At 41.3% G+C, this 18,402-nt stretch overlaps 1 protein-coding gene across 2 annotated transcripts in view; it reads left to right on the forward strand.

Annotated features, from left to right (window-relative positions):
• LOC307135765 (NACHT, LRR and PYD domains-containing protein 12-like) overlaps window positions 1-18,402 on the forward strand; it is a 60,222-nt gene that overhangs the window by 493 nt on the left and 41,327 nt on the right. The window contains exons 2-6 of one of the 2 annotated variants that reach the window (XM_079832410.1): window positions 8,638-8,746; window positions 10,916-11,023; window positions 11,229-11,313; window positions 15,559-15,754; window positions 15,849-17,679. In XM_079832410.1, the coding sequence (XP_079688536.1) occupies window positions 8,697-8,746; window positions 10,916-11,023; window positions 11,229-11,313; window positions 15,559-15,754; window positions 15,849-17,679 (2,270 nt within the window). In that variant the 5' untranslated portion in view covers window positions 8,638-8,696. Of the gene's footprint in view, window positions 1-8,637; window positions 8,747-10,915; window positions 11,024-11,228; window positions 14,226-15,558; window positions 15,755-15,848; window positions 17,680-18,402 lie in introns of both variants that reach the window. The other variant, XM_079832411.1, reaches the window with a different exon arrangement.

Here is an 18,402-nt window from a genome sequence, read left to right on the forward strand (position 1 = left end):
TCACGCTTTCAGGCTCAGTCTCACGCTCTCACGCTGCCCAACTTAATCTCACGCCAAATTGCCAAACCTGCTTTTGATATTAAACAAAGTTTAAGCTTTAATGCAAAGTTTTAATGCGAAATTCAAACAATAGCATTTTGGCGCTAATATGGCATAACACAGTCCTTCCAGAAAAATGCAGCTTATTTTTGTGATTGTTGTGGGTAAAAATCCTTGAGGCACGTTTTCTTAAAAAATGTGATGGAAAATGCGGGATATTTATGCAATTTTATGCAATAAAAGCACTACATCACAGAAAGTGCTGGGAATATTTAAAGGGTTAGTTCACCCAAAAATGAAAATTCTGTCATTAATTGCTCACCCTCATGTCGTTCGACACCCGTCAGACCTCCGTTCATCTTCAGACACAAATGAAGATATTTTAGTGTAAATCTGATGCTCTGAAAGGCCTCCTTATGAATCAGTGAGCCGAATGATGATTCGGATCGCGTGTCAAACCGCCAAACTGCTGAAATTTGGCAATTCAAACTGCTGAATCGACTCACTGATTCATAACGCTCTGAACCGCTGAATCGACTCACTGATTCATAACGCTCTGAACCGCTGAATCGACTCACTGATTCATAGCGCTTCGAAGCTTCATGAGGCCGTGTTTTGAAATCGTCATCACTATGTAAGTCGTTATTTAGGGTTTTTTTGCGCACAAAAACTATTGTCGCCGATTCATAAAGTTATTGTAGAACCACTGTAGTGAGATGGACTTTGTATCAACGTCTTTAGTGTCTTTTATGGGTCTTGAGAGTGTGAAGTGCATTGAGCCAATGGAGGCCTTTCTGAGCCATCGGATTTCAACTAAAATATCTTCATTTGTGTCTGAAGATGAACGGAGGTCTGACGGGTGTCCAACCACATGAGGGTGAGTAATTAATGACACAATTTTCATTTTTGGGTGAACTAACCCTTTAAGTTGGCTCAACCCTCCATTGGCTCAACTTTACACTCTCAAGACCCTTAAAAGACACTAAAGACTAAAGTTACAAAGTCCATCTCACTACAGCGGCTCTACAATAACTTTATGAATCAGCGAGAATAGTTTTTGTGCTAAAACTTAAATAACGACTTATATAGTGATGACCGATTAAAAAAAACAGCTCATGAAGCTTCGAAGCGTTATGAATCAGTGAGTCAATTCATGATTCGGATTGCGTCAAACTGCTGAAATACGTGACTTTAGCGATCCAAACCGCTGAATTGACTTACTGATTCAAAATGCTCCAAACCGCTGAATCGACTCACTGATTCATAACGCTCTGAACCGCTGAATCGACTCACTGATTCATAATGTTCCAAACCACTGAATCGACTCACTGATTCATAACGCTCTGAACTGCTGAATCGACTCACTGATTCATAATGTTCCAAACCACTGAATCGACTCACTGATTCATAACGCTCTGAACCGCTGAATCGACTTACTGATTCATAATGTTCCAAACCACTGAATCGACTCACTGATTCATAACGCTCTGAACCGCTGAATCGACTCACTGATTCATAATGTTCCAAACCGCTGAATCGACTCACTGATTCATAACGCTTCGAAGCTTCATGGTGCTGTTTTTTGAAATCGGTCAACACACCGGGAAACTGCTTTGCTTTGGTCTTTTGCTGTTATTTTTGTTGGCAGATGGGAGTTTGCGTGCTTCATCATGGTTTCACCGATATCTATGGTTTCTCCATGGGGTTTGCAGCTTTTCGATGACGCTCGCGTCGGGTAATTACGTCACTTCAAAACGTTGCCATGGCAATAGGGGGAAATGGCGGCTAATATATATGACTTTTTTGCAGCGAAAATGCGGGGATTATGAAATCATGCTTGCCCCGCATATTTTGCATGCGGAAATAGGCAATTTATGCGGCGAAAGTGCAGCGTATTTGAAAAAATGTGGCCCGCATAAATATGCGGACATTGGCTGATTATGCATTAAATCATGCGATCGCATAATCACGTTTTTCTGGAGGGACTGATGACAGTTAAAGCCAGAGTGTTGAAAAACGGAGTTGGGACATGCTCTCTCATCTCACGGCGGCGCGCGCGGTCACGAGCTTCACGAGCTCTCAATACTTCTAGCGCTGGGTCAATACATGTGAATGGCTTGATACACAACAGCTCCACTTTACAGGTGTTTGCAGCAAGTTTTGGTAAACAGTACAGCACAGTGTGCATTGATTATTACGTCAACCATAAAGGATTGTTTTATAATGGCGTGGGATGGAGATGCAACAATGTTAACATTAAAGGTCCCGTTCTTCGTGTTTTTTTGAAGCTTTGATTGTGTTTACAGTGTGCAATATAACATGTGTTCATGTTTCGCGTGTAAAAAAACACAGTATTTTTCACACTATTTACTTATCTGTATACCGCTGTTTCCACTGTCCTAAAAACGGCTGGTGATTTCCTTGTTCTATAAAGTCCCTCCTTCAGAAATGCGTAACGAGTTCTGATTGTGCCAGCGGTTCCTGTGCTGTGATTCGACCACAGCTTAGCGCACGTGAAAGCGGTTCCTGTGTTGTGATTCTACAGCAGCTTAGCGCACGTGAAAGCGGTTCCTGTGTTGTGATTCTACAGCAGCTTAGCGCACGTTGGAAAGGTCACGCCTCTTAACGGAGAGATGTATGCGTTCAATAATCTCTACAGCGTCCCTGGGAAAGCCAAACAAAGGTGATTTGACTCCTGGATGAAAATAACAGCGTCTCGACGACATGGCGATAAACACACTCAACGCAACAGTTCCTTTTCTCCACGCGACCGTCCTCTTCTCCACGTGGGACAGCAACAAGACCGCGCCCCCTTTTTCGCGTTTCTTTGTGGGCGGAGGTTAGTCTGTTCTACTGCTCTACTGACGTAATTAAAGAAGGAAGTACCAGGATGTAGTCCAAGCCAGCCGTTCGCTGTAGGCTTTGAAAGGGAACTTCTGTTAAATAAAATATCTCGCTTGGCATTGAACTTTGAGCTTTATAATTTTACAGGTATTATTTATGCTCTAACAGCAACATTACACACAAACTAAAGTTTGAACAATGGAATCTCGAAGAAGGGGACCTTTAATGTTAATGTTTTTTATTGTATTTAGCCCTCAGGTATTCCTTACTAATTGGTCACACTCATACTCATTGATGGTCAAATGTGAACATACACCTTAAGAATTTTTCAATTGAATAAATGTTCCATACTTTAGTTCAATAATATTTATTGAATATTTTGAGATATTTTAGTACTTAATACTATTTGTGCAATAATTATGGTCCATTAATGACCACTTAAAATATTTTTCTTCTAATATTTTTATTATTTATATTACAATTAGTATAGTAATTAAGGTTAAATTAGAGAATTCTTATTCAAAGAGGCAAATTAGAGTCATTTTGTGGCTCGAAAAATAACAATTTCCATTTGTAATGTCATTACCCACTGGTGCCTTTATGGCTCTTTAATCAATATACATGATCTAGTTGCTCAAAAAAGTATTGCAGTTTTGCATTTTAATAAATATTTAGATATGATCAAACACTAGATTTCTTTAAATGTGAAATTTTAAATGTTAATAACATACATATCCTTATTTCCTTATATGTACAGCAGGCTATGAATTGATACTGAAACGAAATCGATATACCGTCGTATACCGTCAGCCCCTCAAACCGAAAAAAAAGAAAAGAAAATCTCACTCCAACCTGATTTTAAATGTTGGCAACCCTGTTTTTGTGACTTCTAAAGTAGTGAATGTTCACTCACTCATTTATTTATTTATTTATTTATTTATTTATTTATTATTTATTTATTTATTTATTTATTTATTTATTTATTTATTTATTTATTTATTTATTTATTTGTCGAAGAAGAACATAGACTACATATGCTTTTATCACATCGAAAATTTTAGTTAACACAGCAATTATTGTGCAGTTTGCCCACTTTAATACAGGTTACATTTACTCAATAGGTCTTTGAGCATTTGAAAATAATGAAATGTATTGTGAACTTGTCTTGAAGTAATGATCAAATGACAAACCAAGAAGAATCAACCGTTAATAAAATGGAGTAAATATACTGCAAATTATATTAAACTGCAATTCAGAAACAAACTGGGTTCATTTTTCCCACTGAGAGTTTAAAGCATACAGGTGCTGGTCATATAATTAGAATATCATCAAAAAGATAATAATCACTAATTCCATTCAAAAAGTGAAACTTGTATATTATATTCATTCATTACACACAGACTCTGATATTTTTAAAATGTTTATTTATTTTAATTTTGATGATTATAACTGACAACTAAGGAAAATCCCAAATTCAGTATCTCCGAAAATTAGATTATTGTGAAAAGGTTGAATACTGAAGACACCTGGTGCCACACTCTAATCAGCTGATGAACTCACAACACCTGCAAAGGCCTTTAAATGGTCTCTCAGTCTAGTTCTGTAGGCCACACAATCATGGGGAAGAAGCTGACCTGACAGCTGACCAAAAGACGACCTTTGACCCCTTGCACAAGGAGGGCAAGACACAAAAGGTCATTGCAAAAGAGGCTGGCTGTTCACAGAGCTCTGTGTCCAAGCACATTAAAGGCCCGGGTATACTTCACTTACCGCGCCCGGACGCGTCAGGCGCGCAGCCCTGTCCGCGCGTCTTTTAAAGTATACTATACAACGGATGCGCGCGGAGGATCGCGTTCGACACATGTGTCAGTAAAAAAGTGTCTATGCTCTACCAGACATCGGAGGGCAGCACTGAGTCCTGTCATCAACGGGACATTCGCTGGGCATGATCGGAGAAGAACTGTAGTGGATCCACCATTGCAACATAGTTTGGAAGAAACACTGAAGAATCAAAAATGCTCTCTTTTTTTTCAAGCGTGTTGTTTTTAAACCGGTCTTTGCACACTCTTCTTCGACGGCTGAACACTGTGCTCAATACTGTGTGTATTGCCACCTAGTGGACTCTTCTGTACTGCTGGCGCATGCGCTGTTGCACGCGGACCGTCCGCGCAGTCTCAAAATTTGGGCTGCGCGCGGACGGGGTGTGCGGCCGGCCGCGAGCCCTCCGAATGACGAAAATTACGTCATGCGGGCGGTGCACGAACGTGGACGGCCGAAGTATACCCGGGCCTTAATAGAGAGGCGAAGGGAAGGAAAAGATGTGCTAGAAAAAAGTTTACAAGCAATAGGGATAACCGCACCCTGGAGAGGATTGTGAAACAAAACCCATTCAAAAATGTGGAGGAGATTCACAAAGAGTGGACTGGAGCTGGAGTCAGTGCTTCAAGAACCACTACACACAGACGCATGCAAGACATGGGCTTCAGCTGTCGCACTCTTGACCAACAGACAGCGTCAGAAGACAAAAAGGACTGGACTGCTGCTGAGTGGTCCAAAGTTATGTTCTCTGATGAAAGTAAATTTTGCATTTCCTTTGGAAATTAGAATTAGGAAGATTAGACCCTTCCTATCAGAGCAGGCCACACAACTCCTGGTCCAAGCTCTTGTTCTCTCCAGACTGGACTACTGTAATGCTCTTCTAGCGGGCCTTCCGGCATGCTCTATCAAACCCTTGCAACTGATCCAGAATGCAGCGGCGAGGTTGGTCTTTAACGAGTCGAAGAGAGCGCACGTCACGCCTCTCTTCATCAGTCTCTTCATCAGTCTCTTCATCGGTCTCTTCATCAGTCTCCTCATCAGTCTCTTCATCAGTCTCTTCATCGGTCTCTTCATCAGTCTCCTCATCAGTCTCCTCATCAGTCTCCTCATCAGTCTCCTCAATAGTCTCTTCATCAGTCTCTTCATCAGTCTCCTCATCAGTCTCCTCATCAGTCTCTTCATCAGTCTCTTCATCAGTCTCCTCATCAGTCTCCTCAATAGTCTCTTCATCAGTCTCTTCATCAGTCTCCTCATCAGTCTCCTCATCAGTCTCTTCATCAGTCTCTTCATCAGTCTCCTCATCAGTCTCCTCAATAGTCTCTTCATCAGTCTCTTCATCAGTCTCCTCATCAGTCTCCTCATCAGTCTCTTCATCAGTCTCTTCATCAGTCTCCTCATCAGTCTCTTCATCAGTCTCTTCATCGGTCTCTTCATCAGTCTCCTCATCAGTCTCCTCATCAGTCTCCTCATCAGTCTCCTCATCAGTCTCCTCATCAGTCTCCTCAATAGTCTCCTCATCAGTCTCTTCATCAGTCTCTTCATCAGTCTCTTCATCAGTCTCCTCATCAGTCTCCTCATCAGTCTCCTCATCAGTCTCTTCATCGGTCTCTTCATCGGTCTCTTCATCAGTCTCTTCATCAGTCTCTTCATCAGTCTCTTCATCAGTCTCCTCATCAGTCTCCTCAATAGTCTCCTCATCAGTCTCTTCATCAGTCTCTTCATCAGTCTCCTCATCAGTCTCCTCATCAGTCTCCTCATCAGTCTCTTCATCAGTCTCTTCATCGGTCTCTTCATCGGTCTCTTCATCGGTCTCTTCATCAGTCTCTTCATCAGTCTCTTCATCAGTCTCTTCATCAGTCTCCTCATCAGTCTCCTCATCAGTCTCCTCATCAGTCTCCTCATCAGTCTCCTCATCAGTCTCCTCATCAGTCTCCTCATCAGTCTCTTCATCAGTCTCTTCATCAGTCTCTTCATCAGTCTCCTCATCAGTCTCCTCATCAGTCTCTTCATCAGTCTCTTCATCAGTCTCTTCATCAGTCTCTTCATCAGTCTCTTCATCAGTCTCTTCATCAGTCTCTTCATCAGTCTCCTCATCAGTCTCCTCATCAGTCTCTTCATCAGTCTCTTCATCAGTCTCCTCATCAGTCTCTTCATCAGTCTCTTCATCAGTCTCTTCATCAGTCTCTTCATCAGTCTCTTCATCAGTCTCTTCATCAGTCTCCTCATCAGTCTCTTCATCAGTCTCCTCATCAGTCTCCTCATCAGTCTCTTCATCAGTCTCTTCATCAGTCTCCTCATCAGTCTCTTCATCAGTCTCTTCATCAGTCTCTTCATCAGTCTCCTCATCAGTCTCTTCATCAGTCTCTTCATCAGTCTCCTCATCAGTCTCTTCATCAGTCTCTTCATCAGTCTCTTCATCAGTCTCTTCATCAGTCTCTTCATCAGTCTCTTCAGCAGTCTCTTCATCAGTCTCCTCATCAGTCTCTTCATCAGTCTCTTCATCAGTCTCCTCATCAGTCTCTTCATCAGTCTCTTCATCAGTCTCTTCATCAGTCTCCTCATCAGTCTCTTCATCAGTCTCCTCATCAGTCTCTTCATCAGTCTCTTCATCAGTCTCCTCATCAGTCTCTTCATCAGTCTCTTCATCAGTCTCTTCATCAGACTCCTCATCAGTCTCTTCATCAGTCTCCTCATCAGTCTCTTCATCAGTCTCTTCATCAGTCTCTTCATCAGTCTCCTCATCAGTCTCTTCATCAGTCTCTTCATCTGTCTCCTCATCAGTCTCTTCATCAGTCTCTTCATCAGTCTCCTCATCAGTCTCCTCATCAGTCTCCTCATCAGTCTCTTCATCAGTCTCTTCATCAGTCTCTTCATCAGTCTCCTCATCAGTCTCCTCATCAGTCTCTTCATCAGTCTCTTCATCAGTCTCCTCATCAGTCTCCTCATCAGTCTCTTCATCAGTCTCTTCATCAGTCTCCTCATCAGTCTCTTCATCAGTCTCTTCATCAGTCTCCTCATCAGTCTCTTCATCAGTCTCTTCATCAGTCTCCTCATCAGTCTCCTCATCAGTCTCCTCATCAGTCTCTTCATCAGTCTCCTCATCAGTCTCCTCATCAGTCTCCTCATCAGTCTCCTCATCAGTCTCTTCATCAGTCTCCTCATCAGTCTCTTCATCAGTCTCCTCATCAGTCTCTTCATCAGTCTCTTCATCAGTCTCTTCATCAGTCTCTTCATCAGTTTGCACTGGCTGCCAATAGCCGCTCGCATTAAATTCAAGGCACTGGTGCTCGCCTTCAAAGCAGCCACTGGCTCTGCACCAATATACCTAAACTCAGTCGTTCAGACTTACACACCCTCCAGGAGCTTACGTTCTGTAAATGAACAACACCTTGTGGTGCCATCCCAAAGAGGCATGAAATCGCTCTCACGGACCTTTTCCTGGACCGTTCCCATCTGGTGGAATGACCTGCCTATCTCAATTTGTGCGGCAGAGTCTGTAGCCATTTTCAAGAAACATCTAAAAACACATCTTTTCCAGCAGCACCTCACCAATCAAGAATATCAATTATCATTCTATTCATTTTCTGTTTGTTTGTCATTACAGTTAATGTAATTGAATTATGCTGACAGAACTGTGTAGCTCTAACATCTCCATCTGAGTGAAACTAAACCTTGATGTTCTCTTCTGTTAGATTAGTCAAATATTTAAAATGAAATCATGAACATATATATTTAATCTGTCACTTTAAGCACATCAAAGAAAAGCTTTAAACAAATGTGATCCAGTAAATTAAAATGATCTTTCTTTAACTTGTGAACTGTGAATCGTGTGAGTCTGCATTTGTAACCATTTGTAACGTTTAAACCGTTTGAATTGAGACTGCAGGATCTCCTGTAGTAAAGTGTGTTTTCCTTCTCTGTTCTTTGTGTCATCAGTGTAAGATCAGGCTCATGTGTGTCCAGCTCTGTGTCTGTGAAGAGTGACTGTTCAAAAGATGAGGAGATACCGAACTTCAGTGGGGAAAAACCCACCATCTGCCAAAAGGTATTTCATGTGTTTCTTATTTTTGATCACATGTGGACTGTGTTAGAAAGTTTATAAGTGAATGCTTATTTCAGCTAATGTTACAGCTAACATGCTAGTTACAGCTAATCAGCTTTCTTTTCTCTTTGCTAAACAATGTAGATGTTTTGAATTCATAATTTTGTCATTGCAGTTAACAATAGGTAATATACACTGAATGACTAAAACAGCAAAAACATTTTTAAAAAGTAGGCAGGAGATGATAACAGGGTTTTTCCTGGGTCAAAAATGGTCTTCGGTGGTGACTGACAGACATGGTTATCCACACACACACACACACACACACACACACACATGTTGGTGCAACAGCATTATGAGGACTCTCCATAGGCGTAATGGTTTTTATACTGTATAAACTGTATATTCTATCCCCCTACACTGCCCCTAAACCTAACCCTCACAGGAGACATTCTGCATTTTTACATTTTCAATAAAACATTGTTTAATATGTTTTTAAAGCGATTTGATTTACGGGGACATTTGAAATGTCCTCATAAACCACCTTGATGTTGTAATACCAGTGTAATACCCATGTCATTATACAAATTTGTGTCCTCATAAATCACATAAACAAGCACACACACACACACACACACACACACACGCACAGTAAAAAAGTACCCTACCCACGTGATCTGCAAGGGCAATACTGACAATAAATTTGAAGTTCAAAGAAAGTTTGTAATTTTTGCTTATCTTATTTTGATACCTTAATGTTTGTTTTTGGTCCTCATTTTTACGCTATTTACAGATAATTGTTTTGGTATATAATCATATCAATATTAAAAAGTCGTATTAAAAAAATGAACAAATAGCCTAATTTTCTGCCATATACAATCTCATAAAATTATCAGCTAGCTAACTTTGTTCTGGGTTCACCTCACTCCAGTCTAAACTAAATGATTTATAGGCTATTTATTTTACTTCACATTGTGAACATAAATAAGCTGAAAGACTGTGGATAATTAAAACTAACTCTTACACTCATTCTTGCTAAATTGTGTAAGCACTTTTGTGTTCTCATTTTAGAAGTGTTCTGAATAAATGATTAAACTGATTGGTGAGTTCAGTGTTGGACAGATCAGTTGTTTTAACCAGTCGTTAAAATGATTCGGTTCAAAGGAGTCATTAGGTGGCGAATAGGACATTAGCAGACGCGTTGTGTGCGAATCCCTTCTGTTAGAACATCGTGAAAGATTTGTCAATACACAGAAAACACTTCATAACCGGATCGGATTTGTTTCCCGTTTATTGAAAGTATGCTTAATGTCAGCTGGTCAGGGAAGAGTCAATGTTTTTTGAGCGCAATTCACACCCAGCGGTAATTAAAGGAAAACATCGTCTGATAGCGCCACGTGCAACATGGATTCGGTCTTCCGACCTTTTGATTTTGATTAATGTAATATGTGAAAAATTAGAAAGCTAAGAATGCTTATTTTGAAGACAGAGAGCGTGCGAGCTGGGGAGGAGCTCTGATCGTTCTCTCTGTCACTCAGTTAACACAAGCGCAGCATTCATCTACTACATCAATCATAAATCACAATAACTGATGAAATAAGGCTTTGGCGGGACAAAAATTTGTTTTGGCGGCCGCCAAAAAAAATTAAATGTAGGAAAAACCCTGGATAAATATCTGAGATAATATGAAAAGCAAAATCATTTACACAATCAAATGTACAGTCACTCTCTCAGCACTGAACCCCTGCACCAGGGATGTAGAAACTGAAGTAAATTATGGGAAATAAAAGACTTTGGTTTGTAAACCTGAAATTTATTGACAGGCATTATAAAATGACTAAACAGTTAATGTAATTGAATTATGCTGACAGAACTGTGTAGCTCTGACATCTCCATCTGAGTCAAACAAAACCTTGATGTTCTCTTCTGTTAGATTAGTCAAATATTTAAAATGAAATCATGAATATATATATTTTATCTGTCGCTTTAAGCACATCAAAGAAAAGCTTCAAACAAATGTGATCCAGTAAATTAAAATGATCTTTCTTTATCTTGTGAAACTGTGAATTGTGTGAGTCTGCACATTTCTCTGAAGGATAGAGAGAGCATGTGCAGATATCAGACTCAGATGAGCCTCCTGTAGTCAAGCTTTGTCTATCTGCTCTGTGTTAGTGATGGGGAGAGATCAGGCTCATGTGTGTCCAGCTCTGTGTCTGTGAAGAGTGACCGTTCAATAGGTAACATGCCGGACTTCAGTGAGAAACCACCATCTACCAAAAGGTATTTCATGTGTTTCTTATTTTTGGTCACACATGGACTGTGTTAGAAAGTTTATAAGTTAATGTTTCTTACAGCTAATGTTACAGATAACATGCTAGTTACAGCTAATCAGCTTTCTTTTCTCTTTGCTAGAAAATGTTTACAGGAGATTTCTGTAATATTTTGCCTGAATATTCTGTATTTTATCTTATTTTTTTGCTAACAGGCTTCAATGTGAGACATTAGACTCAAACTTACAGACTCACAAGAACTACAGGAATTTCACAGACAATCTCCCGCAGATCTTCCAGGTAAGAAAACACATTTTCATAAGTGTGTTATAATATGTTATTAAACACATAAGTTTAATTTCTAATTCATCTTGACAGTTTATTTTTTTCTTTTAAAGAACACAAAATAAGACTAAAATATAATATACTGTATTTAAAAATACTTATTTCTCAAAAATGACAGTTATCACCTTTGTCTTTTTAACTGATTTTTTTTACAGATATTTTAAATGATTAAATAAATGGGTTTGAGCAAATGTGGATATACAGTTTGGTTTAAATTGTTGTTCTGTCTTTTTTTCTTGCTACATTTACATTTAGTCATTTAGCAGACGCTTTTATCCAAAGCGACTTACAAATGAGGGCAATAGAAGCAGCTAGAGCAGTCGAAGGGCAACAATATCAGCAATATGCAAGTCCTGTAACAAGTCTGTTAGTCTAGTACATAATTATTTTTTTTATTTTTTATTTTATAAATTAGACAGACAGACAATGAATAGAATGATAAGTGCTATTCTCGATCGGTCAGGTGTTGCTGGAAAAGATGTGTCTTTAGACGTTTTTTGAAAATGGCTACAGACTCGGCCGCACGAATTGAGATAGGCAGGTCATTGCACCAGGTGGGAACGGTCCAGGAAAAGGTCAGAGACAGCGATTTCATGCCTCTCTGGTATGGCACCACAAGGCGTCGTTCACTGGCAGAACGCAAGTTCCTGGAGGGTGTGTAAGTCTGAACGAGCGAGTTTAGGTATATTGGTGCAGAGCCAGTGGATGTTTTGAAGGCGAGCACCAGTGCCTTGAATTTAATGCGAGCGGCTATTGGTAGCCAGTGCAGACTGATGAGGAGAGGCGTGACGTGCGCTCTCTTCGGCTCACCAAAGACCAACCTCGCCGCTGCATTCTTGATCAGTTGCAAGGGTTTGGTAGTGCATGCCGGAAGCCCCGCAAGAAGAGCATTACAGTAGTCCAGTCTGGAGAGAACGAGAGCTTGGACCAGTAGTTGTGTGGCATGATCTGATAGGAAGGGTCTAACCTTCCTAATGTTGAATAGTGCAAATCTGCAGGACCGGGTTGTTGCAGTGATGTGGTCAGTGAATTTTAGCTGATCATCAATCACAACCCCAAGGTTCCTGGCTGTCCTGGACGGAGTTATGGTTGATGATCCAAGCTGAATGGAGAGATTGGGGTGAAGTGCTGGGTTGGCTGAGACCACAAGCAGTTCTGTCTTTGCAAGGTTGAGTTGCAGGTGATGTTCCTTCATCCAGGCTGAAATGTCTGTTAGGCAGGCAGCAATACGAACACCAACCGATGGATCATCAGGTTGAAATGAGAAGTAGAGTTGAGTGTCGTCGGCATAGCAGTGATAGAAAAAGCCATGTTTCTGAATGACCGATCCCAATGATGACATGTAGATGGAGAAGACAAGTGGTCCAAGCACTGAGCCCTGGGGAACTCCAGTAGCTCTAGATGATGTGACTTAGACACTTCACCTCTCCATGACACCCTGAAGGACCTACCTGAGAGGTAAGACTTGAACCACTGGAGAGCGGTTCCTGAGATGCCCATCTTCATGAGAGTTGACAGGAGGATCTGGTGATTAACTGTGTCAAAAGCAGCAGACAAATCCAGTAAGATAAGTACTGTGGATTTGGAGGCTGCTCTTGCCTGTGTCAGTGCCTCCGTAACTGAGAGCAGGGCAGTTTCAGTTGAGTGGGCACTTTTGAAACCGGATTGGTTGATGTCCAGGAGGTTGTTCTGTTCAAGAAACGTAGAGAGCTGATTAAACACAGCCCGCTCAAGTGTCTTTGCAATGAAAGGAAGAAGGGATACCGGTCTGTAGTTTTCTAAAAGTGCTGGGTTTAGAGAGGGTTTCTTAAGCAGTGGGGTTACCCGAGCCAGCTTAAATGCTGTGGGGAAAGTCCCGGTGTGAAGAGAGGTGTTGACAATGTGAGTGAGTGCAGGAGTAACAGAAGAAGAAATGGCCTGCTTCAGAGAGCAGAGAGAAGGAGGGAAGCGTGGGTGTGATGGTCGTTGAGATGTGTGTGTCGGTTTGTGGTGTGGAGAATTGGCTGATGATGGAAGAGGTTTTGTTTGTAAAGAATGATGCAAAGTCATCAGCTGTAAGGTTTGACGAAGGAGGGGGGGGGAGGACAAAGGAGCGAGGAGAATGTTTTGAAAAGTGCACGAGAGTTGGAGCAGTTGTTGATTTTGTTGTGGTAGTATGTAGTTTTAGCAGTGGAGACATTAGTAGAGAAAGAAGCGAGAAGAGACTGATACAGGGTTAGGTCAGTAGCGTTTTTAGTTTTGCGCCACTTCCTCTCTGCCGCCCGGAGTCCAGAGCGATGTTCGCGGAGAACATCAGACAGCCAGGGGGCAGAGGGGGTGGTGCGGGCTGGCCTGGATGAAACGGGACAGAGGTTGTCTAAGCAGGATGTTAGAGTGGAGCAAAGAGTGTCAGTAGCACTGTTAGTGTCTAGTGCTGAGAACTGAGCAGGTGGAGGGAGTGAGGATGAAACCATAGTGGATAGACGGGAGGGAGAGAGCGAGCGTAGATTACACCGAAAGGTGATCTGCGGAGGAGTGTGTGTTGTGTCCGGAGTCAGTATGAGGTTAAGAGTGATGAGAAAGGGATCTGAGGTGTGCAGTGGAGTAACTAAAGTGTTGTCTGTGGAGCAGCAGCGTGTGTAGATCAGGTCCAGATGGTTACCTGATTTGTGAGTAGCTGTAGTAGATACTCGCTTAAGGTCAAATGAGGTCAAAAGAGTGGTGAAGTCAGCAGCCTGGGGTTTATCAAGGTGGATGTTGAAGTCACCAAGCAGTACCAGAGGAGTGCCATCCTCAGGGAAGTGAGAGAGGAAAATATCCAACTCCTCCAAGAAGTTACCCAGTTGACCTGGAGGGCGATAAATAACTACAACATGGATTTTAGCTGGGTGAGTGATAGTGATTGAGTGTGATTCAAATGAGCGGTTGCCAGATAGAGAAGGAGAGGGCTCAAATTTCCAATCATTTGAGATGAGCAAACCAGTACCTCCACCCCTCCCAATCGGGCGTGGGGTGTGTGAAAAAGTGAAATTATTTGAGAGAGCTGCAGGAGTGGCAGTGTCTTCTGGTTTGATCCAGGTTTCAGTTAGAGCCATGAGACTGAGACATGAATGAGCGGAAATAGATGGAATAAAGTCTGCTTTGTTTACAGCAGACTGGCAATTCCACAGACCAATTGGAATGGACATTAATGTAGCAGAGGAAATAGGTACACTTTGCAGATTATTCGGATTGCGTCGCCTAGAATGTAACGAGCGTGACTTACGGGTGTATGTGACAATGGTAGCAATTTGGAAGCACATAGTGAATAGGGGTTAGAGAAATAAACAGATGAAAACACAAAGTGGACAAAGTAGGAGGAAAGCTGTACTCAAGTGCCTTGTCGTGTCCTTGCTCGTGTGAAGTCGCGCAGAGTAGAGTCGATGGTCTTTACACTCTTCGGTCTTCACACGAGGAGGCTGAACACTCCCGCTGACGCTTCCGCACCAGCGTTAACGAGCGTATTAAATAGATGCTAATCACTACACTCAGAACAGGTGAGGACACTTTTGTAATTCGCTCAGACAATCAAGGTAACAGCCTGTCAATGGCTCAGCTCCAAAACGAAACTATCACTTACTCGTGCGAATATCCAGAAATAATATTTGAGTGCCGACGGCTAAAACGGCACTGGTTTTAATTCAAATACAATTATCTTAGCCAGTAAAATTATAAATCCAAAAAAATAACTACAGAATCGAAATATATCCACTTGATAGAGTGTACTACGCTGAGCAAATCCAGCAAACTGAGTAATTTGAAAAAACACTTACACACGGCTTCAATGCGTTCCTTCACTCTCTGTGCGCTTCTCCTAACAAACTAACTGATCGACCTGAGCTTATATATGTTCTGTCCACCTTTGTAATTCGCTCAGACAATCAAGGTAACAGCCTGTCAATGGCTCAGCTCCAAAACGAAACTATCACTTACTCGTGCGAATATCCAGAAATAATATTTGAGTGCCGACGGCTAAAACAGCACTGGTTTTAATTCAAATACAATTATCTTAGCCAGTAAAATTATAAATCCAAAAAAATAACTACAGAATCGAAATATATCCACTTGATAGAGTGTACTACGCTGAGCAAATCCAGCAAACTGAGTAATTTGAAAAAACACTTACACACGGCTTCAATGCGTTCCTTCACTCTCTGTGCGCTTCTCTTGCTGTGTTTGTAGGAACTTGAGAGCAAATTAATCACATTTCTGAAGAATGAGCTGGAAAAATTTAAGAAAATATTACAAAAAGGGGACACAGAATCCTTAGTGAAGGACTTTAATGAGAACAGAAGCAGTATCAAAGAAGCAGCTCTTGATCTCGCACTGCACTACCTGAGAGAGATGAAGGAAAATAATGCTGCTGATACTCTAGAAGGTAAGAGACTCATCAACATCTGTCATAATGTCACGTACAAATGTAGGAGAGGAAATTTAGACTAAAACTATCTGTTTTCTGTTCCTGTGTTTAGATGAGCTGCTCTTCATTCATCAGCTAAAGTGTGGCCTAAAGAAGAAGTATCAGTGTGTGTTTGAAGGAATTGCAAAGCAAGGCGACTCCACACTTCTGAATAACATCTACACAGATCTCTATATCACTCAGGGCGGCAGTGAACAGGTCAATACTGAACATGAGGTCAGACAGATTGAAGTTGCTTCCAGGCGTCATGAATCACAAGAGATTCCAGTTGAATGCACAAAGATGTTCAAAGCATCTGAACAAGACCAGGAGATCCGAACTGTTCTGACAAAAGGAGTCGCTGGTATCGGAAAATCCGTCTCTGTGCAAAAGTTTGTTCTGGACTGGGCTGAAGGAAAAGAGAATCAGGATATCAGTTTCATATTTCCTCTTCCATTCAGAGAGATGAACTTAAAAGAGGATGAAAAACTAAGTTTGATGGATCTTCTAACTCAGTTTTTCCCAGAGACAGAAGGACTCAACCTTACAAGAAGGAATAATCATAGAGTCCTGTTCATCCTTGATGGATTGGATGAATGTCGCCTTCCTCTGAAGTTTGATGGTAATGAGACGTGGTGTGATGTATCGTCTCCAGCCTCTCTGGATGTTCTCCTGACGAACCTCATCAAGGGAAATCTGCTTCCTTCTGCTCTCATCTGGATCACCACCAGACCGGCAGCGGCCAGTAAGATTCCTCCTGACTGCATCGACCGGCTGACAGAGATACGAGGATTCAATGATGCACAAAAGGAGGAGTACTTCAGAAAGAGATTCACGGATGAGAAAATGGCCATTGAAATCATTGATCATGTTAAACAATCAAAGAGTCTCTTTATCATGTGCCACATCCCAGTCTTCTGCTGGATTTCAGCCACTGTTCTCCAGAACATTTTGGAAGAGAAAATAAATAATGATCTGAAAAACAATCAGTCTGATGACGCCTCTAAAACACAGCAGGAATCAAACACTGAAGACACTCCCAAGACTCTGACACAAATGTACACACACTTTCTCCGCTTTCAGATCCTGCAGAGCCGCCGAAAGTATGATGGAGAATACACACCAGATGTTTCCTGGGATACAGACGCCATCTTTTCACTGGGGAAACTGGCATTTGATCAGCTGGAAAGAAACAACCTGATCTTCTATGACACAGACCTGGAAGCCTGTGGTATTGACGTCTATAAGGCATCAGTGTATTCAGGCATGTGTACCCAGATCTTTAAGGAGGAAACAGGGATCACTCTTGGCACCATGTACTGCTTTGTTCACTTGAGCATTCAAGAGTTTATTGCAGCCCTTTATACACATCTGTTTCTAGACATCAACAAGAAAAGTGCATTTGATCAAGAGTCTACAGAACAGGAAAACAAAAATGAAGCCATGATTGATTTTCTCAAGACTGCAGTGGACAAGGCGCTCGAGAGTGAAACTGGACACCTGGACCTTTTCCTTCGCTTCCTCCTTGGTCTGTCACTCTGGTCTAATCGTCCACTCTTGCGAGGACTGTTGACACAGCAAGATGACAATGACCAGAGCAAGAAAGAAATAGTTCAGTACATCAAGAAGAAATTTGAAGATAATTTGTCTTCAGAGAGATCCATCAATCTGTTCTACTGTTTGAATGAACTGAATGATCAAACTCTGGTGAAAGAGATTCAGACCCACCTTAGCAAAGGAAGTCTGTCATCTGCTGACCTTTCACCTGCCCAGTGGTCTGCTTTGGTCTTTGTGTTGTTGACATCAGTGGAAGAGCTGGAGGAGTTTGAGCTTCAGAAATTCAGGAAATCAGACGAGTGTCTCATTAGACTATCAGCAGTCATCAAAACCTCCAAAAGTGCTCTGTAAGTCAAAGTCTTTTTTTTCAGGGTTTCCACATGTCCTGGAAAAAAACTGGAAAGTTTACTAATTTTCAAGTCCTTTACTTATTTTCCAGTCCTGAAAAACAAGAGAAAGTTTAAAATGTCCTGAAATTTGTTTAATGTTTTTGTGTTTTCCTTTAGCTTAGAACAAATTGTTTCATTCTCCCTGAAACATTAACGTAAGTAGCATAAAGTGCTATGTTCAGGGATGCTGAGGTTTGAAACATTAGAGAAGTATTTTGAAAGATGATGTTTAGTCTTGTGTTGGCCCTTGCTCATTTTATTAACTGCTCAAATGTTTGGAGCAAATGTCAACTGGTAATCAGCTACCTAACCTGGTTAATATTATTTCAGTAACTTGCTAACCAATTATTTTGATACAGTATAAGCCTGGGATCTGCATGGCAACCTACATCAATTACACAGCATGTTTTATTTAGTTCTGATTGTTGTCAAAAGTACAGGTACTTTGGTACCAAGTCAATACAATTAAAAAATGTAATGATTCCAGCCTTTCTGCAGTACCAGTAGTACCATGTACTAGGTCAATGCGATACCCACTGATAAGATTCAAATACTCCCATGTGTTTTTTGTTTAAGTACTCTGTAAAAAGCTTCAAATGTTTCTATTTACAGTGTTTTTAGAGCATTGAGCATTCTACCCAGTGTTGAGCACTTGAACGCAATGGCAATGTTTGAGTCAGA

This window comes from Gobio gobio (genome assembly GCF_949357685.1).
Source record: "Gobio gobio genome assembly, chromosome: 13".
NCBI classification, from domain to species: domain Eukaryota; kingdom Metazoa; phylum Chordata; class Actinopteri; order Cypriniformes; family Gobionidae; genus Gobio; species Gobio gobio.